This window comes from Meriones unguiculatus, chromosome 7 (assembly GCF_030254825.1).
Source record: "Meriones unguiculatus strain TT.TT164.6M chromosome 7, Bangor_MerUng_6.1, whole genome shotgun sequence".
NCBI classification, from domain to species: domain Eukaryota; kingdom Metazoa; phylum Chordata; class Mammalia; order Rodentia; family Muridae; genus Meriones; species Meriones unguiculatus.
The window spans coordinates 110,481,922-110,508,986 of record NC_083355.1 but is presented as its reverse complement, the minus strand read 5'-3'; the positions used below and the strand labels follow the sequence as shown (position 1 = coordinate 110,508,986).

Sequence of the window (27,065 nt, the reverse complement as noted above, 5' to 3'; positions counted from 1 at the left end):
TGTCCTCGAACTCACAGAGATTGCTTGCCTCTGCCTCCAGAGTGCTGCGATCAAAGGCAGGCCCCACCATTGCCTGGTAACAATTAAAAACTTAAACATATAATTGTTTCATAGTCCAACTCAAAATCGAGTAAACGATTTTATTCAAACTTTACAAACATCATTTTTTTTTTTATATATTAGCCTGAGAATAAGCATGAACAAGTTGAACCTGAACTTGGGCTTCGTTGCCCCTACGCAGGCAGGTAGGTGCCCAGACATCGCACTAGGATGGGTACCTTGCAGAGACTCAAGCTGGTGAACTCTGAAGGCATCAGCAATGCAGATGGATCTCCACCTGTCCTGGTTATATTATCATTTTGAGTTTTTAAAACCATTTTGACCCTCAGGTCCAACCTGGGCTTACCCACGACAGTCAGGTGTTCTCCCCACCCCCTTCTCTCACATGATGTTCAGAGGCTAAAAAGTGCCCTTTTGAAAGCTAATGACAAATGTATGGAGGCGCACCCAGATGCAGATGGTGGCTAAACAGCTGCTTTGGGTGACAATTAACAACTCCCAGGTCCTTTTTGTTGGTCAGGTACTGGAAAACATGCAGCAGCAGGAAGTGTTTTATTAAGTTTATAAACACCAGGGACTGTAATAAAATATAGAATACAGAGCATCTCTTTGTGAAATATCAAGTTTCTGAATGCTTCATTCATCCTTTGGTTTCAAACCATACAATGCACTCATCACACTGTACACGCGGCAACGAGACAGAACCCTGTCCAACTGCTGGGGAAGGAGGGATGCTGCAGGAATACCAAAGCGCTGCTGAGTAGAAAGTAAGCGTCGAAGCAAAAATACTTTCTCAATAAATATATATATATATATATGCTGTACATTGTAAACAAACATTCAGAATAAGAGTCAACACGGGCCAAAATATCGTTTCCTAGGAAACCAGGATCTTCTTCCTTTGAAGTGATACTCGCTGAGGATGCGGTGGGGCCTGTTGCTCTATTTGCTCATGTGCTTAGAGATCTTGGAAATGGGTAACTGTTACATTCAATTGCTACCGGTCTCTAGGTTGGCTGGCTGTTGCAAACAAGGAAGAGAGAACTATTTCTGTCCCTGCCTTTCATTTCATCCTAGTTAAGTAACATATATGCAATCCATCTTCATCAGTCCATTTGGTAATGTAAGGAGGTTAACCAGAAAGCAGTCAATTTCAAAATTTGTGCAGGGGAAACTAGTTGACAGTTTGTTTCCAATAAGGCCAGTGACAAAATAACCACTACACAGTCAGTCCAGGCTAGTAGTAAACCCCTGATTTAGCAGGCTGAATCCAGGTCTGAAGTTAGGTGATTCTAATTTCTGTATCGCTGTGCAAATCTAGAATTTTGTATGTAAAAGAGTGCTGGCAGCGTTGAAGCCCTGGAATAAGAGCATGAAGTGCTGATTAGGTATTGAAATGCAGAGAGGCTGTGTGAAAAAATCAGATGGTGTCAGAGTAATGGTCTCAAATTCCCTTACATGAATCCAAAACTAAGACAATTTATGAGTCAATTATGAACCGAGTCAAAAGCCTACATGTGAAGGAATGATAAACACATAAAGCCAGTGATGCACTTTCTACAATGATTATGCGCAAGGATGTCAAGTCTTATGTTAGCATTCTATACCAGCAGTAGCCCAGCTAGGAGGATGAGTCATGACTCTCCATCCCTTTTCAAAGCTTCCAGTCTCTGAAGGAGGGCATTTCCAAATGCTTCCCGGTAGGCAGGGCTGAGTGTGTCCAACAAGGAGTAGACTGTCTCATGGTAGGGGGTTTGCAAATGATCGTCCACCTGGTCAAAAGCATAGCCCACCACCTAGGAGAGAAGGGCAGCAGTGAGCAGTGTCAGCAGCTTCCATCTTGGCACAGAAGGCAAGAGTCAGGTATCTGAAGGGGCTTGTTCTGCAGTGACACTATTTCAACAGATGATATACATTTCAGCTGTTTGCAATCAATGTCAATAGCTTATAACACAGACAATGTAAATAACCACATTGTAAATAATAACTACCTCCAATGCGCTTCCCCCATGGCTCTGTAAGAGGTTTGGTTTGCTCACTTTTGCTCTTTTTTCAAGTAATACAAAAATACTTTGCTTTTTAAATCTCAAAACTTTTTTTTTTTTTTTTCCTTTTGAAATATGGTTTCTTTGTATAGCCCTGGCTGTCCTGCAACTCACTTTGTAGACCAGGCTGGTCTTGAACTCAGACTTCTACCTGCCTCTGCCTCCCAGAGTTCTGGGATTAAAGGTGTGCACCACCACACCTGGCTTTAAAACAAAATGTTTAGCCTTATTTTTATTTTAAATTATGTGTATGTGTGCCTGCGTGCATCTGAGCGCAGCTGTCCATGAAGGCTGGGGGCAACACTGGACTTCCTGGAGCTGCAGTCGCAGGTAGCTATAAGCTGCCTGGCGTGTGGCTGGTGCAAGAGAAATACGCATCCCTGAGCACTGAGCTTTCCCCCCAGCACCTACCCTTACTGACTCCACACACACTGATCATCTACCACACCAAGGTACCTTTTGCAGGAAACACACTGGTGATGAAGCCTCCACATTCCAGCCTGCTGTTGAGAGCTGAACCCAAGGTCACAAACTAACAGACAAGGGCTATACCATTAAACATTTCTTCCTTCCTTTTTTTTTTTTTTTTTTTTTCAAGACAAGGTCCACTATATAGTCCTGGCTAGCCTTGCTCTCAAGAGATCCACCTGCCCCTGCCTCCTGAGTGCTGGGATTAAAGGATTGCATGAACAAACACAAGCTCTGAGTATCTTCAAAAAAATTAAAAAATTTTGTGTTTTCACACACACGTACACATACATGTGATGCTGTATCTATGGAAGTCAGATGACAAGTCTGTGAAGTTAGTTTTCTCTTTCCACTTTCTTTTTTCAAAACAGGTTTACTCTGGTTGCCCTGGAACTCACTCTCTAGACCAAGCTGGCCTCAAACTCTGAGATCCAATTGCCTCTGTCTTCTGAGTGCTGGGATTAAAGAAAGGCATTTGCCACCACCACCACCTGGCTTCTCTTTCCATTTTTATGTGGGATCTGGCCTGTACAACAAGTCACCTAATAGTAGAGGAATTTTAATTAAAAAATGGCTGCTCTGGCAAGAGATCACATCCAAAGACCTTCTAGGCCTGTGTGATCCAGCTGGAATACAAACATGCCTTTAATCCAGGAGACAGAGGCAAGCAGATCTCTGAGTTCAAGGCCAGCCTGGTATACAGCTAGTTTCAGGTAAAGAAAAGCTTAGGTCCAGGCCTTTAATCCGAGCACTCAGGAGACAGAGGCATTGAGTTCTAGGTGATGTTCAGTTAGTTCCGCTGAGTCAGTGTGTAGAGACTCAGTGCAGGGGAGTTCAATTTGTGAAATTCAGAGGCAGTTTTTACTGGGACAGTTTTACTGAGACAGGTTGCAGAGAGAACAAACTAGATACAAGTGAAAACAGAATGAGTCACAGAACGAGAAGGAGCCTGAAAATCAGAACATATTTGCCAAAGTTAGTATGAGGCCAATCAGAGCAATTTAGTCACTGGCCTAGAGAGAAGTTGGGTTGAATGAGCTCATCTAGGAGAGGGGTTTGGGCCAGACAGCTGAGCTGAACCAGCCAGCCAGAGTTCAGAAAGAACTAGAAAGGGTGAGCTTATTCAGAAGTAAGTCTCAGAGGCTGAAAACATTCTCAGCCTAGATTAGATTGTATGGAGGCTACAAGTTTCCAGTACTAGCCGTAGGTTAGCAGATGGAGGCAGTAAGCCTCCAAGACCGCAATAACACCAGGCAAATAGAAGACTGTTAACATCTGGTAGGCAGCCCCAGCACCTCGCTTGAATGGGAGACAGACTGGCCGGAGGTGAGCAACCACCAGTTCATGCCCTGAAGAGAACCACAGGAAGGAAGGACATTTGTTTGGGTGGGAATGATTAAAGCAAACTGAATCAATAGTTTGGAAATGTATTTACTCCCTGAAATTCAACTGTTCTGTGTTGATAAGAACTTACTAGCCAAAAATTTAGAAAAACTATTAAAAGTTTTTTGAAGGTACCCCAGGTTGGGTTTTTATGTAATGTCCCTCTTTATCCTTTCTGATAAAATGATATAGATATGCCTTGTTCTCTTCTAAAAATAAAAGTGAGTTACCCTGAGCCCCGCCTCTGTGAGCTCCAGGCAGTATCTGTTCCTTTCCTTTGTCTCCACATTGATGTAAGCCACATCATCTGCACAGCGGAGGCTCTTTGACACAAACATGCTGTTGACAGCGAAGAGAACATCGTTTACAACTGCCTCGGCCTCCAGCTGCATGTCCTTTATATCCGTTCCTTCAAACCCATTGAGCTCGGAGCCTTCTTCAAATCCGGACATACTGCTGAGCTCCACAGGATTATAGTCTGTTTCCATTCTGCAAGGAAGCAGTAATAGACTTTTTTAATAAAAAGATATTCAAATCGGACAAGGGCAGAAGCAGATACATTCTTTACAAAAGTATCACAGGAACACTCTCTGGTCCACATACAAATATTATTCTCCTCTGAAATCACTTGAGTCAGGTCCACAGTTCAAAGCCACCCTCAGCACCACTGTCTGCCCTGCTCCTACTAATATAGACCATCAAGCCCCACTTAAAGCATTCAACTGCTTTTCTAAAGATTTATTTATTTGTTTTATGTACAGGAGTGCTCTGTTTTCATGCACACCAGAAGAGGGAATAAGATTCCATTATAGATGGTTCTGAGCCACCATGTGGTTGCTGGGAATTGAATTCAGGACCTCTGGGAGAACAGCCAATGCTCTTAACCACTGAGCCACCTCTCCAGCCCTCAACTGTTTTTCTAGGCCAAAGTCCATAAGTCCAAATTCCTCCAAAAAGAAGCATGGTAAGGCCCATCATAGCAATACCCCAGTCCCTGGCACCATCTTCTGTCTAGTGAGGGTTTTATTGCTGTGAAGAGACACTACGACAGTAGCAATTTACAAAGGAAAACATTTAACTGGGGCTGGCGACAGTTCAGAGGTTTAGTCCACATCATCATGGTGAGGAGCATGGTGTTTGTGTGTATGGGCACATGCTGACATGACATGATGCGGTGGTCACAGTCTTCTAGCTGGTGGGTCCTGGGGATTGAACTCAGGCCATTCGGCTTGGCAGTAAGCGCCTTTATTTACTGAGCTATCTCACTAGTCTTGAAATACCAATTCTCTTTTTCTCTCTTTTGTTTTTTGAGACAGGGTTTCTTTGTATAGCCTTGGCTGTCCTGGACTTGGTCTTTAGAACTCACATCGAGTTGGCATCGAACTCACAGAGATCCCTGTCTCTACCTCCTAAATTCTGGGATTACAGGTGTGCACCACCAAGCCTGGCCATTTCTTTTTTCTCCCAAGACAGGGTTTCTCTGTATAGCCTTGGCTATCCTGGACTCATTTTGTAGACCAGGCTGGCTTCAAACTCACAGCAATCCACCTGTTTCTGCCTCCCAGAGTGCTGGGATTAAAAGTGTATGCCACCACTGCCCAGCTCAATTCTCATTTTGATATATATATCTGTCTTATTACCATTTTTAGCTATTTCACACAATGCCCCAGAATGAGTGCAGTTTTATTTATTTGTTCGAGACAGGGTTTCTCTGTGTAGCCCTGCTGACCTAGAACTTGCTCTGTAGACCAGGCTGGCCTCTAACTCAGAGATCTGCCTCTGCTTTCTAAGTGCTGGGATTAAACCACCAGCTGGCTATTTGGTTTATAGAGCTCTGGCTCTCCTGCAACTCACTGTATAGACCAGGCTGGTCTGGTGAGATTTAGCACCTACATCACCACCCCTGGTGAGTGCGTAGTTTTAAATGTGTAATTGTTTCTCTAATCAAATATTAGAACTGCAAAGTCAGAGGGCACTCCCATGTTAAATTTCAACAAGTATTACTGAAGGGCAAAGCCTTGCTGACTGACTCTACCGGCCGAAGGCCAGGGAGGGGCACTTTCAACACAAGCTTTCCAATCCTGTCTAAACTTTTGTCAATCTGTGAGGCAGAGGACAAGAGCTCACTGTTTTAAGACTTATTTCCCTGACCAAATACCTCTGGGGCTTACAGGATACTTTTAGCTGCCAAGGTTACACAGAAGTAGAAATGAACTCAGTTTATCTGAAATCAGACTTCACATCCATACTCAGACGTTGCTATGTGCCTAAAACCAGGTTACTGGACTTCTTTAAACAGGTCTCCCTTATTCAGTTAACACACTGCTTAAAACTGTGTTTGGTTTTATATGGACTCATTAGTGTAGTGTATAAATTCAGTTTGGTCCTTGGTGGTCTAATGTTTAGGATTTAGTACTCTCACTAACTTGGCCCTAGTTCTAATAAAAAAAACCACAAAAACAAAAACAGTTCAGAAGGTTTCAGCCTCTAAACACTCTGCATGTCATGTCCCTGCCTTGTATTAAGTACCTCCATTACAGACATCAGAATAATAAAGTGCTCTCAGCAGGAGTCTGGCTCTAGCAGAAAGATGGCCTCACAGGCTGACAGAATAGGCCACCAAATGCTTACTGTATAGCAATCAGCTCAAGTTCCAAAGAGAAGACACCTAGGAGACTTTGTGCCTCCTAGGAGAATGATGTGGAAGATTTAGAACTTCTGAAAACGACTTACCGTATTTAATTGTAGGTGCATGTGTCTGTGTGCTTGTGCATGTGTGCGGTGGCCTATGCAGGCCAGCAGGTGGCGCTGGACTACCTGGGCGGGAGTTATAGGTGGCTAAGACATGTGGGTGCTGTGAGCTGAAACCAGCAGCTCTACAAGGGTAGGTTAGTGGTCTTAATCACTGTTCTCTCCAGCCTGGAACTTACTGTTTTGCTGGCTGTAACAGACTTGGTTATTTCTGGACTGCCTTTCCGAGGGAAACCATTATGCCTCTTCTCCTGCCGAGCAAAGTCATCAGGTGATGTGGCAGAGACTGACTCCAGTCCTCAGTTAGAGTCCCACTCAACCAATTAACAGACTTTTTCACGGTCTTTTTAGTTCAGTCAGGGCACACTTTTGGCAGCCATCTTGAGATGAGAACAGGAGTTCAAGGACAATGCTGACAAGGGGAGGACAATAGCAGCAAGAGGCAGAGAAAAGCAGGAGAGCCCCGCCAGTTCCACAACCTCTGTACTTGTCAGTTATTGGAGCCAGTGAAGGCCCCTGACATTGCTGGCAACAGAAAGCATTCTCACTGATTTGTTGGGAGTCCACCCAAAATCAAAGGCAGTGGCTCCTCTAGCATTCTAACAGCTTTACGGAGGTGAAGAGATTTAAAATATGGAACCCTGATGGCAATGACTATTTTTGTGCCTGTCATGCAGAAAGCACTAGGTAAAAACATTTTGTAGAATTATCAATCTGTGCTTGCTATTAGCTTTCTATTGCTGCTTTAACAAATGACCACAAACATGGTGGACTGGAGCAAATCAACTCGTGGCTGAAAGCAGAAGCTTCATTTTCCTAAAGTTCTTGAGGTATGATGCATAAATCAAGATACGGGCTTGGCTGTTCCTTCTCAAGGATTCCGAGAACTGCGTACTGCCTTGGCTCATAGTCCCTTCCCGTGTCCTCTACTCTCCAAGGCTGCCCTAGCTACGGCTGCTGCTGAATTGCCAAATCTGTTGGCAGCAGACCAGATAAGTGACCTGGTGGCAGAATGATTACATTGGGCCACTTTCACTGTAGAAAGGCCAGTTTACTCTGTCCTCAGTACTCTGTGTGTGGATGTGCCTTCCCTGCATATAATGATGTAATGCTTGTCCCCAAACTCCCACTTACAGAATCCACTATCCACTGTCATGGCATTACACACAGCCTTCTGTCACAGACAGTTGTGAGTCACTATGAGGGTGCTGGGAACTGAACCCAAGTCCTCTGCAAGAACAAGTGCTCTTAACTGCTGAGCCATTTCTGCAACCCTTATTCATATTCTCTCCCTGTTTTCTTTTTTTAGACAGGGTTTCAGGCTGGCCTCAAACTTGGAGATCTGCCTGTTTCTGCCTCTGGAGTGCTGGGATTAAAGGCCTGTGCCACCACCATGGTCGACTGATTTGCTTTAAAGGTGTCATTTCTGCTTAACTTGCTCAAAATCTTCTCTACCTTTTCGAATCTGTGGAATGGCCACCTGGTTTTAGATGACCTATCTGCTCTTTCTGTTACTTCCTGGGTTAGTGGCAGTTGACATGCTTTGTATGTGGTTTCTGTGCATTGCTCTACACAGCTGCAGTTTTCACTGGATACAGAGGTTGTGCATTTCAGGCTATTTTATGAGTGCTGTCCTGGATGCAGTGATCTGGAAACCAGCTTTATACTTCAGAGTCTGGCCTTGACAGTCAGGGATGCATAGTGAGATCCTGCCTGTTTCAAAACAACAAAACAAAACAAGCATGCTTGCTGCTCAGCTCCCAGCATCTTCTTCAGGCAGCTCACAACAGCTTATCACTCCACCTACAACTCTAGCTCCACGGGACCTGGGCCATCTTCTTGCCTCCACAGCCTCTTTTGGCCTCTGCAGGCACCTGTACTCTTAAGTACATACCTGCATACATACACATAATTAAGGGATGCTGAGGTAGTGGCTGGGGGTGTGTAGCTTTATGGCAGAAGTTATCAACTGAAAGTTCAAGTAACACTGACAATTCCGATTTTTAATTTGGTCATAGTTTGGAATGACCCATTCCCACAAAGGCTGTACATTCAAGCCTGGGCCCTCACCTGGCATAGCCAGTTATTGTGCTTCGGCTCAGTCACAAGGACTCTGACCTCATCATTGGATCAATCTGCTTGATAGCCTTGCTGGGGGGGGGGGGGTGACAGATACTTTCTGATGGGGGCTTTTGTAGGAATCACCTGAGCGTCTTTGGGGACTCACATACTCCTCCACCCCACTGCTGGGTCTTTTCTCAGCTGTCACTGGGTGAGCAGCCCTGCTAGGCAGCTCACCCTCTGTATGACATTCTGCCTCCCGTCAGGAGAAGCAATGCAGCGCACAACTCCCCCACTAAACCTCTCAGCTGGGACCACATACAGCTCTCCTCATCTTAAGCAGTTTATGTCAGAGACTTGTTACAGCAGCAAAGACTAAAGCACATTCTACTTTCTCTATGGCACAAAATGTGTTGTTTGCTGTGAGAAGAAACTAAGAACAAACGTATGCCACACTGCGAAGCACAGGATGCAGGGAGGAGAAGCATCTGCCGCAGGAGCCAGGCTGTGACAGCCCAAGTAACCAGTGGCATCTGCTCCACATAAGATGAGAGGCTCAACTTTATTTCATTTTAAACAGCTATTTTAAAAAGCGAAGGGGAATTAAAACAATCAGTTATAATTAGCATTGTTTAGAATTTTGGCAAAGCTCAAATCTTTTTAAATCTCTATATCCTTTACATTTGTTTTCAATGGCACACATAAACTTTTTTTAAAAATTATTTTATATGTATGGGTGTTCTGCCCTGCCATGCCCACAGAGGCCAGAAGAGGGCATCAGATCCCTGGAATTTGAGTTACAGATGGTGTGAACTGCCAAGTAGACGATGGGAATTGAATCCAGGACCTTTGCAGGAACACCCAGTACTTATAACTGCTGAGTCACTGCTGCAGCCCCATAATTGTACTTCTGAAATTAAAGATTTTAAGCCAGAGTCACTTGTGAAATGTCTATTTTCAATTTATATGCTGATTTATAAAGTTGATCTCTATTCCAACAGTGGCTGACACGCGCGCACACACACACGCACACGCACGCACACACACACACGCACACGCACGCACACACACACACACCCGCCTCACAGTGCTGCAAAATAAGCCAACAGGACTGCTCTGCATTCTGCTGACTAGGGAGAAGCTCGGGGTGAGGATATGCAGGGTGCTAGCTAACCTGCGAAGTTTTTCAAAACTAAAAATAAGCAGTGATACTGTAGATCTCAAAACCAGAGATTGCTAATGAGATTCTAAGAAGATTCTTAAACGCTAACTGATAAAACAAACAAGTTCCCCAAAGCCATGCATTACTGATTGTGACTACACAGCTGTCCAGGAGAGTGGGTTCTTGGAACTATATGTAGGGCATATTCTTCTCTCTCTCACCTTTATTTTATGTACACTGGTGTTTTGCCTGCATGCATATCTACGTCAGAGTGTGAGAGTGTCAGATTTTAGTGTTCTAGACAGCCCCATTCTAACAACATAAAACAAACCATTGGATATAGAATAGAGATCCTGAGGCTGGAGAGATGGCTCAGGGGTTAAGGGCACTGACTGCTCTTCCAGAGCACTTGGGCTCAAATCCCAGCACCCACAGTCTGTAACTCAAGTCCCTGGGGATCCAACATCCTCTTCTGAGGATGCCTCCTCAGACATCAGGTAGATACACAGTGCACCTTCGTACCTGAAAGCAAAACACCCATTGCACAAAAAAATAATTCCTTTTATGCCTGACATTGCTGCTCTACCACAATGACCAGTCTTCTGTGGCTAGAACCTTCAAAGACTGGAACTCAACAAGGGTCACATTGCATGTGTGAGGTGTCCAGAAAGGGTCCTTCAAAACACCCACATAAGTGATTCAAGGCTCTCCTTTCTGCATCTGTTGGTAATTTCTGGGCTACCATTTCTGATTTTGAGGATTCGTGAAATTGTTAAGATTCTGACTGCTGGATCTTTTCTTCCCCACTTCTTATTTTACTAGACTTTTATTTTGTTGCATTGCAAATTCAGAGAAGGCAGGAGAGACGAAGAGACAGATAGGTACCTCCTGAAAAGAAAGTATCTGACAGGGCAGGGGTCACAAATGCTCTCTTTAAAGAGAGTGTGGCTCCTCGGCTGACACCACAGTCAGGTGACAGCAGGGATGGCGTACCTTAACGCCTTTTATTTCATCCTCCCAACAAGCAGCAGCGGCAGTGTGGTTGCACTGAGGGGGCTCTCAAGCAGACAGGGCAGGGCAGGAGCCTCTGTCCATGCTCTGGACTCAGGCAAGGTGAAACTAACATTAACATCTACCCTTAAATGGTGCTGGCAGGTCTATAACAGTGTCCAGAATGGTGCCAGGATGTTGCATGTCAAGTTCAAAAGAGTTATGCTGGGGCCAGGTGTGGTGCTACATGCTCATAAGCTCAGCACTGAGGGGTACAAGGCAGAAAGAGGGTGAATTAGGGCCCCATCTGCAAATACTAGGTCAACCTGTGACAACGAGAATGTGTCTCAAAAAAAAAAAAAATCTCTTGGGGCTGGGAATATAGCTCAACAGCAGCATATTTGAATTAATATAGAATTTTGCTCAGTATGTGAGGTCTCAAGATTGATTCATAGCAACATACACTCTTAATAGTACATATTACAAATGTTTTAAAACTAAAACAATACATTTATCTTATGTTTATGGATGTCTTGCCTGCATGTCTATCTGTGTATCATGTATGTGCCTAATGCCTGAGGAGGCCAGAAGAGGATGGTGGCTTCTTTGGGACTGAAATTATAGATTGTTATGCGCTGCCATACTGGCGCTGAGTCTCAGACTTGGTCCTTTGGAAGAGCAGCCAGTGGTTACTGCTCAGCCATCGCTCCAGCCCCATAACACCCCCCTCCCCTCCCTTTTTTTTGTTCACTTTGAAACAGGATCTCATTTATGTAGCCCTGACTGGTCTGGTACTCACTATGTAGAATAAGCTAGTTTCTGCCTCTGGAGTGCTGGGAAGAAAGGTGTGTACTACCATGCCTGGTCTTGTTTTCAAAGTTTATTTTCATTATTTTTAATTATTTGTAGGTGTGTGCACATGTTTGTGTGTTTGCATGTGCACCCATAAGTACTGCTGCCCTTGGAATGCAGAGGCCAGAATCCCGGGAGCAGGAGTTATAGACCCTCTGAGCCATCTGACTCAGGTGCTGGGATAAATCTGAGTCAGAAAGTGCTCTTAATCACTGAGACATCTCTTCAGTCCCTTTGGTCTTGTTTGTTTTATTGAGATAGAGTCTTGTTATATAGCTGACAGTAGTCTTCCTGCTTCTGCCTCCCAAAAGCTGGGATTACAGGTATATGTACCATAATGCTTGAAAAATACCTTAAAAGGAGAGAGGCAGCTCCAGATCCTAAAACTCCAGTTATTTGACTCCAGATGCCGTGCTCTTTACAAATGCATGGGGATCTTGGGGCATGGCACTCTTGACGCTGTAGTCCTGTTTTGAACTACAAGTCTTTTTAAAAGTAAGACTTTTTACATCTATATTTTAATTTGTGTGTGTGTTGGGGTGGGTGTGCACACGCTATGGTTCACACGTGGAGGTAAGAGGACAGTTGGGGGAACTTGGCTCGCTCCTGTTGTGGATATAAGCATGTTTTTGTTTTGGTTCCAGGTGTGGGATGTGGGACTGATTCAGATGGTCCACAGCAGCAGCCTATTCACTTCATGTGGGCTCTGAGAGGAGCTGTTTGGCAGCTGCAGATAGTTTAAATCTGAGGACTCTGGAGAAAGAATAAATGCCAGAGCCCAGAGAGTGTGGAGCTTGGAGAAAGAACAAGGCTGCTGCTGCTTCCCCCTTGCTGCTCCTGGTTGCTATTGTGAGATAAGAAGTTGGAGATCTCCTGAACCGAGGACTGGGCTGGCTCCAAGGAACCCAATGACCCCAACTAGCAGGAAGCAGCTAAGAGAACTGTGTCGCCTCTCCCATTAACCCTTTCTCTCTCCTACCTGGTGTTGGGTGTTGGAAGGGATTGGGGTGGAGTAGGGAGAAAGAGATATAAGAATGTAAATAAAGTATTTTTAAAAAAGTAGGCCAATACTCTCCTATCAGATGTGTCCTGGGGAACGGAACTTGGGTTGGCATGCATGGCAGCTGCCTGTTGAACCATGTCACTGGCCTGTGATCTTTGGCTGTTGTTTGAGACAGGGTCACAGCAACCCAGGCAGGCTTCAAGCTTGATACGTAACCAATGACCTTGACAAACTCCTGATCCTTGTGCCTCTTCCCACGTGCTGGGATGATAGGTGTGCTCCCCAGGGAGAGCCCAGGCAAGTCTTCACCGTAATCAACACCATCACAGTGAACTGTGGAGATCCCTATTTAGGTCTTGCTACATTTGGACTTGCTACATTTGGTCTCTAATATATACCTTCTAACCTGCCACTGGGAATTCCCATAATTTTTACAAAAGTTGACAGCATTTGGTTGGTTAATTATTTTCACCTTCCTCAATTATGCTAGGCTGACAGCATTCTATATTAGGAACTTGCCTTTGATAAAATATAAAAACAGCCCTGTGACTTGAGATAAATTTGAATCTCATTTGAGCTAAAGGTGTGATGACAATTCTCAAACCTTTACTATGCTAAATTTCTACTAGAAAGTATAAAATGTACAAGGGACACACTTAACATTTTGAGTGTAGTATGCTTGCTATTGTAGGATCTTTCATTTTTACTTTCGTTTTTTGGTGTCTGTAAATGCACGCATCCTATGGACAGCTTGAATGTAATATTATATTGTGTTTAGAAAACCATGATAAACAGTCATGGAATTCCAAATTCAATTCAAAACTCCCAAGGCTTGAATGAGACAAGGTCCCACCTGGACTTCCCACCCTCCTTTGTTTATACTACAGAGATTACTGTCATTATTACTTGTAAGGTTTGGCATTTCTTTGAGTCAGGGTCTACCCATGTAGACCAGGCTGGCCTTAAACTTAAGGAAAGCTGCCTGCATCTACTTCTCTAGTGCTGGGATTAAAAGTGTGTGCCATGGTCTGGAGAGATGGCTCAGAGCACTGGCTCTTCTTCCAAAGGTCCCGAGTTCAATTCCTAGCAACTACATGGTGGCTCACAACCATCTATAATGAGATCTGGTGCCCTTTTCTGCCATGCAAGCAGAATAACAAATAACAATTTTTTTTTTTTAAATTTAAAATTAGAAGTGTGTGCCAACATGCTGGGCAATCATATCTTCTTAGAGTCAAAATATCTAGAACCCAACTGGTTCTAAGCTTCAGGGCTATGCTTTGTCCAAATCCTGGAATCTAGATCACTGCACTGTCCTTTGAGGGCTGGCCTGGCTGTTCTTATCTTTAGTCTTCTAAGCCCTACATGTGGCTATTATCACACCGTAGTTAGCAAACTTATGGCCAGATTATGTTGCATTTTTTATTTCACCCAGAGCACAAGTACAAATCCTTGCACTAGCCTACACTCCTTCCTCTCCTTCCTCTTTAAGTTCCTGGAACTTAGCAAACATTACTCAGATGATGAGCCTTGCAGGTGGGTGTTCTGGTCTGGAAAATAACTCGGACATCCATGTAGCTTACTACCTCAATTCTCTAAGCTTCCCATTAAAACATCACCTTTTAAAAACGCGAAGTCTTTTCTTAAAACCCAGGTTTAAAAAAAAAAAAAAAGAGTCTGAGTGGGGTGTGGTGGTGCAAGCCTGAAATTTCAGTTTTTGGAAGACTAAGGCAGGAAGACCCAAGTTCTAGGGCAGTCTGGGCTATAAAAGTTCAAAGGCAGCTTGAGCTACATAAGTGAGAGACTGTCTCAAAAACCAAACCAAACTAAAAGAACCATTTCTGAGGGTGCAGTAACCATGATCCAGAATTCTTTAATCCCCTCAATCCAGGACTGTTTAGGCTCCTTCCCAGCTCACATTATTTTCGTTTGCCTCAATTCTCCAGTTTATGATATTAATCTGCTCACACCTGCTTGAGGCGGCTTTGTAGGATTAGAGAGGACAGCGTAGGTTCAAGGTGGCTCAGTGTCAAGTGCCAGCAATGTAACCCAGGACAGCAGACTTCCGGGCCTTTAGGGACTTCCTTATTAAGAAGGCAGCTGTGCCTCTGCAAAGATTGTCTCCTAAAAGATAAAAAGACGGCCTCGCAGATCCCCAGGAGAGCACAAAGTGTTCGCTGAGGTGGCCCCCAATCCTTTTTAACAGAGAAAACAGTACTGCTCGCAAACGCCCCGAATCACAAGTTTCCTGGCCGTCGGCGTGGCTTACTGCGAGGACCGCTCTGCAAACAGCAAACTACTAGACCTAGAGGATGCTTTGCAAACAATGCCGGTAGGAGGTGGGGAACAACTTGCTGACAATAGGCGCCGGGCAAAACCCGGACAGAAATGCGGCGTCCGGCGCACCGCTTCCCCGAGGACACCCCAGGCCGATCCACCCCAGGGCCCTGTGAAGCCGAATCCGGGTGTCCGCCGGCACTCACCATCCTGCGACGACTGCGAGGTCAGAGCCCACGAGTGGTAGCCTGCCCGCCCACTCACCTGCGAGCGCCCATGTTTCTCCTATTCCCTGTCCCAAGGCGTCCAGAGCCAGACTTGCGGCGCCGGCAACGCCCCCGCCCCCACAATTGCCCCGCCCATTCACTACCGGAAATGCTCCCGCCCGGAATCTTTTTCCCCCGACTTCCCAGCCTCACAATATGGCGTCATTTCCGCCTGCGCCAGTTGCTCGAGTGCGCGCTTGGAGTCTAGGTCTCGCGAACACGCCAGGAGCGTCTCGGAGGCGGGAGCGCGCTCTGTAGATGACAACAAATCTGTCGCGCAGTGTCGGAGTCCGCCTCTCCTCAGCCGCCTGCCCTCTGGTTCTCGTGCATACTCTCTACGGACCGACGGAGCGCTTCGGAAGCTCCGGTCTTGCGGCACCGGGTTCCGCCGAGCTCCCCGTCCCCACCGGGCCTAGCGTGCGAGCGACACGACGCGGACCATGGGGTCGCCCTGAGGGACAGCGGCGCTGAACCAGCATGCAGCGGCCACCGCGAATCTAGACCCCACCGCAGCCTGGGGACGCCGGCCTGACCCCGAGGCGCCGCCGCTGCCTGGAGCCCAGGGTCAATCCCCGAGTCGCCGTGGCTCGCAGCCCCAGGCCCTCCGGCCGCCAGCCCTCACCATGCCTTGGCCATTTTCAGAATCTATCAAGAAGAGGGCCTGTCGGTACCTCCTGCAGAGGTACCTGGGCCACTTCCTGCAGGAGAAGCTGAGCCTGGAGCAGCTGAGCCTGGACCTGTATCAGGGCACCGGGTCCCTAGCCCAGGTCCCCTTGGACAAATGGGTAAGCTGCCGTCATCCAGCAGGGATAGGGACTTGATTTCCTTAGGGCAAGACCTGAGCGATTGTCATCCAGCATCAGTGACGTTCAGTCCCTCTTTGGGAATTGTTTGGGTTCTAGTGTGGCGGGCCTCAGGGAAGTGTGTAAAGTGTAGCAAGTTTGCGCTCTTAGATCACGTGCTCCTGTTTAAACCGTATAATGGAGGCACACACCATGCGAACAATCGAGTCCTTGGTGGGGTGTCTGTGAAGCAGGCCCAGGGAAGGAGGTGACCAACTGCCCCTTGGGCTGTGAGTGTCTGCGGTGTTCAGAGGCAGACGAACCCTAGCTCATTGGATGACGTTCAGAAAGAGTAAAGATGAAGAGGGTGTGATAAAAATCCCCAGTTATTTATTTTGGTTTGGATGCTGGCACACCGTGTTTGTCGGGTTGATTGATTGTCTTCATTCACTGTTGGGTGCCTGGAAGAAAGTTAGGTGAAGGCCTCCTCTGCTGGTTTGCCTGCTTTGCTTGATTATACGTTCACAGGCCAATTTCACTTCCCCAGGTTGTGAATGCTTGTGCGGCCCCAGTAGTGCTGCTTAGATTTGCCTTTTTCTTCACGTGATAGATCGTCAGGTCGTAAACGCAAATGTTGCAAAAGCTCCGAAGCTGCAAACTCAGCCATATTTTTTTTTAAGAGCCTGTTTCCTACTGGAAGCTGGGAGTTGGCTCACCTGTGCCTCCTGTGTATTCAGTTCACCAGATACAGTTGAATTTGCATCAGTGGGTTAGAATGCCTCATTTTACTTAAAGGTCTTGGGTTTGTAGTTGCTTCTCTTTGCCACTGAAAAGCTTAAATTGTGGAAACTTTTGCAGTTTATGTTAAGAGGTATGATACAAGGTAATTGTATCAAAACTAGGTGACTTAAATCATAGAGAGTACACAAGATAGTTTAAAGAGCTCTAGTTTCAGTAACAGAAAGACCTTGTCCTACACCAAAGTAGTTCCAGTCTTTCACAGTCAGTTGAAAGATTGTGAGTATAGTAATTAACCCCAGTTCAGTATCATAAAAAAACAGTACACTCCATGCATGCCAGGTACTGTATTACTGCATAGCTACTATTTTTTTCTTATCAGAAAATGGGAACTTTTTTTTTTTTTTTTTTTTGAGGCAGGTTTATCACGTAGCCCTAGCCCAGGGTACCTTAGAACTCATGACAAAGCTCTCACCTTAGCCTCTGTAGTATGGTTGTGAATGGGCTACCCTTTTCTTTTCTGTGACTAAACTGTCTTATTCAAAGGCTTGAAGAGGTCAAGGGGATCTGACATCCTTGCTGAAAATTGAATAGGGCTTCTTGAGGCTTGGATGTTTATGAGCGTTTATGTAGGAGAGACTTGGTGTGCAGTGCTCTTAAATATGCTACTAAGCCTAGCAGGTGGATATTATTATTTCTTCTTTATAAATGGCACTTCACACTTTGCCCTGTGTTACAGCTTCAAGTGTTACGACAGAATTCAAATCTGACTCCGGAGCCCACGGTTTCTTTATTAGGTAGCATAGTATAAGACAACCGAGAAGGCATCCTGTGTTCCCTGAGCATCAGTCTGATTTGGTGTTATTCTAGGCTTTTTAATTTGTGTGGTTTGTATTTCATTCTTGCAGGAGATCAGAATGAGGATATCTGAATTTCATAGTTTGACTACAAGGTTCCTGGCAACGTAATTTATGGATAGGGTTAACCTGAAGATTGTTTTGTTTTCTCTAAGGGCAATGTCAGCCAAAATAATATCAAAGCTTCCAAAAATATTTGGTGATTCTTTTTACTGTACTTAGTGATGATTAGTATAAATCAGAGTGGGAAAAGTGGATGCAACTGTACAAAAGTCAGGTTCCGAATTCAGTTACTTTGGATACTTGATTTTAATGACTTTTAGGATTGAAAAAAGATGCCTACAGAAATTCATATATGCTAGTGGGGGACTTAACTGAGTGATATTACATTTCAATTATTAAAAAAAAGGTTTATTTTCTCTGTGTGAGATACAGAGATAGACACACACACATACACACACACACACAGAGCGAGCATGTGTGTGTGGGTATTTATGGAAGCTGGAAGGAGAGTTCAGATCCCTTATAACTGGAGTTACAGGTAGGCTGTGAGCTGCCCATTGTGGATTGTTGGGAACAGAACTCAAGTCTTCTGCAAGAACAGCAAGGTTTCTTAACTGCTGAGCCATCTCTCTGTGCCAGCATTTCAGTCCTTAACTTGCAGTTATTCAGAGGAATTTGTTGGAATTGACAGCTAATATAATCAGTTATTCTTGTTAACTAATCGGAAGGTTTTGTGCCGTGTGTGTGTGTGTGTGTGTGTGTGTGTGTGTGTGTCTATGAAAATACATTTAAACCTAATTCTTTCAAATTCTTTGTCCATAATATTTTTTAGACAGGTTGGGACAGTCTTTCCATATGTCAAATCTTTTACAAACCTGTGTATCTAATGACATTGAAGACTAGACTTTTTGTTACTTTTGGTTTTTGAGACAGGCTCTTGGTAGGTAAACCAGCTAAGCATTGAACTCAAAATCCTACCTAGTCTACCTTTGGAATTCTGGTGTCTATGTTTTCAACAGAAATGGTTTTAAACAAAACTCATGGACCAATGGAAATATTTCCAAATAGCTTTAAAGGATAGTACAAATATCCTTTGAAAAGCAGTTATTTTCTTTACTTCTTTTTAAAAGTATTAGCCTTATGTGGAAAGTCAGGTTAATTTAAGTATGTTGTGTGTTTTTGGAACTACCAGGTAGCATAGATTTGTAGCCATTTAATGGCACCTGGGTGGTTGTCATAATTAGTGCTTCTTTCCATAGATGGAAGCTGCTTATCTCTAAACCCTACTTATAAATATCTGGCAGTGAGGAAACCAGGAAGCTAGAGAGTTACTGTCACTTTACCAAGACTCCACTGTTCATAAAGACATGCTTTCATTCCTTAGAATGTGTGCTGAACTCGGTTTCAGCTTGCTGAAATGGGGTGCATAGCTGTTGGTCTTTCTGTACCAGTTTGGGATATGGCCTGAAAGTAGTTCAGTGTCCCTGTGCCTATTAAGTATTAGGATATATTTAAATCTAAAATGTGAAACATTGATATAGAATGTCTGACTTCGCCCTCATACTCCTATGAGTTACCTGTTGTACTTTTGGATAGATATATTTCACTTTGGAGATCATGGACCCAGGCAAATCTTGGAAGTAGAGGGGAGACAGAGACAGAGCATTTGGAACTGTGCTGCAGTTGGAATGGGCTACCTTGCAGTTTTATGAGCTCCTGGGTCCTAGAAGTGGGCAAAAAGGAAAAGAAGGCGTTCTGTCTGGCGAGAGTGACTTTAATTTTCAATTCCTGAAGACTAGGAATTTATTTTAATTATTTATATAATGAGGGAACTTTACAAAGTTTTTTCCATTTAATCAGTGTACAAACACACACACACACGCACACACACACACATATGCACACATGCATACATGAACATGTCACAGCGTGCCTGTGGAGATTAGAGGACAACTTGCAGGAGTTGTTTTTTTTCTTCCACCTTATGTGTTCTGGGGCTCCAACTCAGGTTGCCATGCTTGGTGGAAGGAGCCTTTACTCACTGAGCCGTCTCTACTGTCTATTTTAATTTTTTTAAACGAAGGCTTTTTTTTTTTTCACTTTGTGTGTGTGTGTTTCTGAGGCAGGGTTTCTCTGTATAAAAAGACAAGCCCTGCCTTTCCTGGACTCAGTTTGTAGACCAGGCTGGAATCGAACTCACAGCTCTCCTTCCCTCTGCCTCCTGAATGTTGGGATTAAGGGTGTATACCACCAAGGCTAGACTTATGAAGCCTCTTTATTAATAGGTGTAATATAGTTATGGAGTGGTTAGCATGTGACACTCTCCTGGGCTGGATGATGTGACAGTGAAGTAAACTGAAATCCTTTTCTCATGAGAACTCTGTATACTTAGGAAGGTAGACAGGAATGAATTATTACCCTGACACCTTTTAATTTCACTTTAATAATTTTTATTACTTTGGTACTTATATTTTATAGGTATATGTGTGCTGGTAGTAAAAACTGATTTCAGTTCAAGAAACACTAATTTTCAGTTATTTGCTAAATGTTAGAGTAAAGACTAGAATATACTTTTTTTTTTCTGACTATATGCATGCAACTCATTGGTGAAAATTGAAAATAGAATGACCCTGAGCAGGAGAGGCTGTCTTCAGTTAAAGTGGTGCACCATCAGCTCTGGAAGCATTAAACCCCATAGGATCGCTCTGAGGACTAGTGCCGAGAACGTTGGCTGGGTCAGTTTGACTGCAGCTTGATAGTCTTCTCCTCCTTGTAGAGTAAACTTAGAATTTTTACAGGACTGAACTTTGGAGTTTCTTATTTGGTGTACACGATATTTTAGCTAAGTATGGAGACATTTGTTTAAGTGTAACCTAATTGTGTATCTCATACTTAGAGGAATTGTGTTGTAGCTTAGTGGGCCCAGTGTAAATTCTTGAACTATTGACTCTAGTCAGAACCACCCCATTTTTTTTTCTTTTCATATTATCCTTCAATACTGTAATACAACCTTCAAACCACTACACTTAGGTGACTAATGTAGCCACACACTGTGGTAGTAAATTTGGTGTACGGAGAAGAGAGTCCTGTCAAATCCAGTCTCTTAGGTGGTTTACTTATGCTGACAGATTCCTGAGGTGCAAAGGCTAAGTCGTTGCTGCTGTATACTTGAAAATGCTTTGATGTATTTTAATTGTTCATATAAATGTCAAAACTCATATAAGCTTGCTGGCAAAATTCGGGGAGTATGAAGCAATCACCCTTAAACCTAGCTTGTCTGCAGTTGGAAATAGGGCAACCAGATTTCTGATTTAAATTATGGAAATACTTAATACATAAATAAGCATTTCTGAGCTTACCTTGTCTATTTTATACGGGAGACTTCATTGTTAGTGTCTGGCATCTGTTTTAGGGTTTCATTGCTCTGGAGAGAGAGTATGACCATGGCCACTCTTATAAAGGAAAACATTTACTTGGGGCTGGCTTACAGTTTCAGAGGTTTAGTCCATGGCAGGAACCATGGCAGCCTGGAGGCAGACACAGTGCTGGAGGAGCTCTACATTTTGATCTAAATAGAGGCAGCCAGGAGGACACTACTTCCACTTTGGGTGGAGTGTGAGCATATATGATCTCAAAGCCCTGCCTCCACAGTGACACACTTCCGTTAACAAGGCCACACCTCCTAATAGTGCTGCTCCCCATGGTCATGCAGTCAAACACATAAATCTTTGGGAGTCATACCTATTCAAACCACCACAGCAGCTAAGAACTTCCTTTTAAAATGAGTATCAGGACCAGAAGCCATTTTTAAATATGGAAAACGTAAAGCATAGTAGAGGACACAGGATACTTATTAGTGGCAGTGGATTGGTGTTGAAATAGAAAAGGCTTTTAGCTTGCCATAAAAGTAATTGTAGTTTTGGGTTTTTGTAATTTGCTGTTTGATAATAGAGTAATCCATGCTTAATAAATGTGGATATGTTGTATTCATTTCAGTGTGTCTGCCTTCTCCCTCTTTTTTTTTTTTTTTTGAGACATGTCTATATGTAGCCTTGGTTGGCTTGGAACTCACAATGTAAACCAGGCTGACTTGACCTTGAACTCTCACAGGTATCAACCTGCTACCTCCAGAGAAGGGATCAAAGGCATGTGCCACCACACCTTGCTTTAATTTCTTACTAGTGACTTGTTAAATGCTATTTACTTTATTATTTTATACTATGGTGATGTTGTTAGGCAAAAAGCAAATCCTAGTGACTTTTTTTTATCTGAGTTCAAAATGGTTATAAAGCAGCAACAGCTTGCAGTGTCAAGGCATCTGGCCTGAGAACCACCAGTGAATGTGGTGATAGCCCAAGAAGTTGTGCAAAAGAGACAGAACCTTGAAGACATGAAAAATGGGTTGTATATGAATGATAGCCACTGAGGACACAGAGAAGATGCTCTATTGCACTTCCCAGAGCCAAACTTGCACCAAAAATATCCTGGTCGCTGTTTGGTGTCTGGGCTTCTTACCATCAGCAGGGTGCAGATGATGTTCCCCAAGAGTCCATTAAATTCTGAAGCAGGGACTAAAAAAATGTTTGGTAATTTTTGTGTGCATGTGGCTTGTGCATGTTATACACGTGGAGGTCAGAGGACAGGTTGGCTCTCTTCTACCAGATGGGTCCCAGAGATCCAACTCAGTCCTCAGACTTGATGGCAAGTAACTTAATATGCTGAGCCATCTTGCCAGCCAATCAAAACATGGCTTTTTATATGCTACAGTGTGGAAGGGCAGCTTTGACACTCTGTGACCTAAATTAAGGTGGGGGATAGGTGGGCAGCTGGCTGATGACCCAGCAGACTTCTCTGAGGGTAAAAGACTTAACTCTCCAGGCTGGAACTGACTGTTAACCACATCAGCTTCCACTGCTAGTGGTAAGCGAGGGGCCAGAGCTGATGGCTCTTTGTGGGGGAGGGGGTGCTTCCACTGATTGTAGAAAGTGGAGGGCAGGGCTGATGGCTCCTGGTGTGGGCTTCCACTGATTGTGGCAAGTACCCAAAAAGGAAAGGAACAGAAGAGAGAAAAAAGACTGACTGCGTACACTCACACTCTCTCTCTCTCTCTCTCTCTCTCTCTCTCATACACACATTGGGTGGATGGAAAAAGATTCCAACCTCCCTTGTGGATGGAAAAGGATTCCAACAATTGTTTTTTTCAACAACTTTATTTTTTCTTCCACAGCTCATATATCCCATTAAGATCTTTCAAGAAGTACAAGAATTACAATGTGGTTGCACTCTATTTTTCTTTAAGCAAATGATCATAAAAACAAAGTTTTCCCAACATCCTTAGTGAAAAACATTTTATATATTACAGGTGGATAAGGCATTTCCAGGAACCTACATACATCTGTAACTAAGCAGTTTGTTATAGGTTAACAAAGTGTGAGCAAGCAAGGCAACTTCTCAGCCAGTTTTTTCTTTACCAGCAGGCTGCAATTTGCAGTTACAAAGAAAGAATCAGTTATCTTAAACAGTAATCTTATAAAAATCTTAAAAGAATCAAAAATCTAAACTTTGATATGGAAAACAACCAGCCATTTCTACTTTAAATCTTTAAGGTGCGCATCTACTCACTAATAGTTTTTATTAAATACTATCAGGAAGCTGAGGACAGAAGTAGGTAGAAGGGAATGAATTGTCATCTTAGTCATCCGGCCCTGCTTGAGAGAGTCTTGTCCGCCAGTGCTACTCTGGACTATTGTTCTTGCTCAGGAAGTCCCTGCTTTATCCTTAAAAGAGTACTTTCCTGAACTTCAAACCATTCTCTTAAGATTTTCTATATCTGAGCCACTAGCAAAGACATTTTTACCTAACCTTGCTATTTTTCTAAATTCTTTCTAAGAGTAGTGATCATTGCTAGCAATCTACATCTGCAGGTTCTTTTCAGGGGTGGTGGCTGAATCATTTTGGTCCTTAGAGTTATCATACAGCTCACATATTAGGAAGATTTAACGGCTGCAAGGATACCAAGCAGAGCTATGCTCCATAACAGCATGAAGTCCTCAGGACAGCATCAAGCCCTCAGCTCAGGGCCCTGCCTCTCCGAGGCCTACCCATCATGGTTATGCTAAATGGTGGGCTGAATTCCATGAGTTCTAGGTCCGTTTGCTGTTCCTCCTGCACAGCCCCCAATACTACTTATTTGAAAAAAAAAACCAAATCAGTTGATTGTAATGGTCTCTGTTTTGATTATTAAATATGTGTTTGGGCCTAATCATAATAATTTAAGTTCGCTGGTCCAAATATGTATGGGTTGTGCATGTGTATGTGTACATGAGTGTGTTGTGGCATGCATATTTATTTATGTAAGTGTGCATGCATGTGTATGAGTTATGTATGTGCACATGAGTGTGCTATAGCGTGTTTATATGTGTGTGTGCTCACATGTGCATCTATGTGTATGGCATGTGGGTATGTGTATGCGTACGTGAGTGTGTGCTGTGGCATGCATATGGAGGTCAGAGTTTAATTTGTGGTAGTGAGCTCTCTTCCTTGTCTGGGGATCAAACTCAAATTGTCAGCTTTAGCTTCTGGCCCTTGCGCTTCCTTTTATACCAGCCTAATAGAAGGAGGGAAGGAGAGGGCTGAGATTGAGTGAGAATGTTCTGCTGTGTTGAGCTGTGAGGGGGCTGTATGGCAGTCAGAGACTGCAGGAGGAAGTGGGATTAGAGGATTGGCATGGATAACTATTGGGAATGTCAGTGTGAGTGGTGACTAAAGAACGACACACAAGTGCACAGAATATGTGCAGTGTGGAGGGTGGGTGGAGGAACAGAGGATGACATGTCCCTATGTGAGCAGTATTTTAAGCGGGAATGGATTAGAAAGATGGTGACATGTCACAGAAGCCATGGGAAGTTGGAATTTGAAAAAGTAGGGTAATCCCAGGAGCTAGGTTGAGATGAGCATTTAAGGAAGCTGAGGACTGGGGCCTGGGAAGAGAGTTCGGTTGGTAAAGTGAGCCCTGAAAGTGTGTTCAGCACCTTGAAGGAAGCTGGGTACTATGACACACTTGGGGAGCTGGTGGCAAGTGGATCCCTAGAGCTGCCTGGCCAGCTAGTCTAGCACAGCCACTGAGGTCTAGATCCAGTGAGAGACAGTTACTGAGGAAAATGGAGGATACCTGGCATTGACCTCTGACCTTTATGTGTGCACTGCACACACACACACACACAATGGGCATATGAATCTGTATATTCTCATCAGTAAGAATACAGCACAGACACTTTGAGCACACACTCCCCCCACTAAATAAGAAAAAAAAAAGTAACCTTCTTAGTTTAAATTTTTAATTAAAAAAGGTCATTTTTGCTGTTGGGCATGGTGGCATACACCTTTGTAGTTACAAAGAATGAAAATCCCAGTCTTTCAATTTTACCAAGAAAGACTCAGAAGCCAAATGCTGGGTTGAAAACTTGCTAGCTTAGAGAGGCAGAGAAAGTACCCAGCTGACCTTACTCCACTGATGTCTCAGAAGGAAAAAGCCTCATCTCCTCCAAACTGTCTTAAATACCCTTCAGCTCAATGTCTCCCCTTCCTGTGTTTTCTTATATCAACTGGTTGCTTGCTCAGCCTCTTGACCCAGGGTTGGCTTTATTTAGCCTTTCTTTACAGAAGTCTCTTGGATTAAAGGTGTGTGCTAGGGGTGAGCCACACAACAACTAGAAACAGATTTTTCCAGTACATAATCTTGGGGTTCACAGTGTGACTAAATCTTCAACACACCTTTAATCCCAGCAGTTCCCAGGAGTCAGAGGCAGGAGGATCTCTGTGAGGTCAAGGCCAGTCTGATCTACAGAGCTAGTTCTAGGACAACCAAAGCTACACAAAGGAACCTTATCTTGAAAAAAATTAATCATCCTTGCTTATAAGTCCTGGGAGTGTCTTTAGGGTTCAGACAGAACTGCTGAGGAAAGCTCTTTGTGTTAATCAGGTTCTCTATAGGAAATGAACTGATAGAATGAATCTATATGTATATAGAAAGAGGGATTTAGTAGAGTGGGTTACAGTCTGTGGTCCAGTTAGTTCATCAATGGCTGTTCACTAAAGGATAAAGTCCAAGAATCCAGTAGTTGTTTGGTGTATGAAGCTGGATGTCTCAGCTGGTCTTCAGTGTACACAGAACTCCGTGTACAGGTGTTTTGCCTGTGTATGTTCCTGTGCACCCAGATGCCTGGTGTCTAGAGGCCAGAAGTGGGTTGGATCCCCTGGAACTGTAGTCACAGATGGTTGTGACCTGCCGTGTGTGTATACTGGGAATCAAATCTGAGTCCTCGGGAACAGCAGCCAGTACTGTTTTTCTCTAGCCTGGCCTTGGCTTTCTTAAATCTCCAGTGCTCAGCACATTTGTGGACATGTTCATACCATTGAAAAAGCTGACATTGTGTTTTTATTTGTGTGATTTCAAAATGAACTTGGTTTTTCTCTCTAGTGTCTCAATGAAATCCTGGAGTCAGCTGACGCACCTCTAGAAGTCACTGAAGGATTCATTCAGTCAATTTCCCTGTCAGTTCCATGGGGCTCCTTGCTGCAGGATAATTGTGCACTGGAAGTGAGAGGGCTGGAGATGGTCTTCCGGCCTAGACCTCGTGTAGGTAGGTGTGTTTCAGCCTTGACCCTGTGAGGGCTGGGAAGTCAACCCAATTGTAAGAAATTGAGCATTGAATTCATGACTTTGGACTGGATTTGGGAGATTTTTCATTTGCTAAAATATGAGGGTTTATCGTTGTGTAGGATGTATGTGAGTATACATTTAGAATGGTTTTCCTCCTTAGTCATGCTCCAGAATACTAATGTATAGATAATATGTGGTTATTTCCAGTTATCTGAAAGTGACTTCTATTTTAAAGATTCAAAATACCGTGTTCCCAAATAAGGAAGACTGTTCAAATATTTATGGAGAAATGCTGGAAGGGCATAAGATTAGATTTTTAAAAAAAGTTAAAATTAAAAATTTTGTTATTTTAAATTATGTGTATGTAGTGAGGGGGCTTGGGCATGTGCGCACATGACCTCTGTAGAGATAAGAAGCATCAGATCCCCCTGGAACTAGAGTTACAAGCAGTGTGAACTGCCTGATGTTGGTGCTGGGAATGGAACCCAGGTCCTCTGTAAGAGTTGTGTAGGCTCATATCTCTCCAGCCTCCAGGACTGGATTTGAAGGGACTTTGGCTGGTGAAATCTGAAACAACTGTAGTGTTGAAGAATAATGGCAGTGATTATAACACCACGTTTAAAACTCACCACATCCATGTTGATAATAGTTATTTATGTAAGGTGGGCTTGGGTAGGGTATGCAGTTCTCAACTGTAGAATGTAA

The 27,065-nt window shown here is 43.8% G+C and overlaps 2 protein-coding genes across 9 annotated transcripts in view; one reads left to right on the top strand and one right to left on the bottom strand.

Annotated features, from left to right (window-relative positions):
- Window positions 1–126: 126 nt before the first annotated feature.
- On the bottom strand, window positions 127–15,437 carry Gskip (GSK3B interacting protein). 4 transcript variants are annotated; one of them, XM_060388129.1, is made up of 4 exons: window positions 15,317–15,436; window positions 4,187–4,445; window positions 1,668–1,856; window positions 127–1,419 (listed from the first exon to the last, which is right to left on the bottom strand). In XM_060388129.1, exons 1-3 carry the CDS (start codon window positions 15,328–15,330, stop codon window positions 1,695–1,697), a joined length of 435 nt encoding a protein of 144 aa, XP_060244112.1. In that variant the 5' UTR covers window positions 15,331–15,436; the 3' UTR covers window positions 127–1,419; window positions 1,668–1,694. The 4 variants fall into 4 exon arrangements, with proteins under 4 accessions (XP_060244112.1, XP_021505089.1, XP_021505090.1 ...); XM_021649414.2 differs by having other exon boundaries at window positions 127–1,856; XM_021649415.2 differs by having other exon boundaries at window positions 127–1,856; window positions 15,259–15,412.
- Window positions 15,438–15,491: 54 nt separating this feature from the next.
- Atg2b (autophagy related 2B) overlaps window positions 15,492–27,065 on the top strand; it is a 67,181-nt gene continuing 55,607 nt past the window's right edge. For 4 of the 5 annotated variants that reach the window (XR_009593075.1, XR_002476854.2, XM_021649428.2 and 1 more), the window contains exons 1-2: window positions 15,492–16,103; window positions 26,178–26,340. Coding sequence is in view for 3 of the 5 variants with exons in the window: in XM_021649428.2 (XP_021505103.1) it covers window positions 15,942–16,103; window positions 26,178–26,340 (325 nt within the window). In the remaining 2 variants the exon portion in view is untranslated. The remainder of the gene's footprint in view (window positions 16,104–26,177; window positions 26,341–27,065) is intronic. The other variant, XM_060388128.1, reaches the window with a different exon arrangement.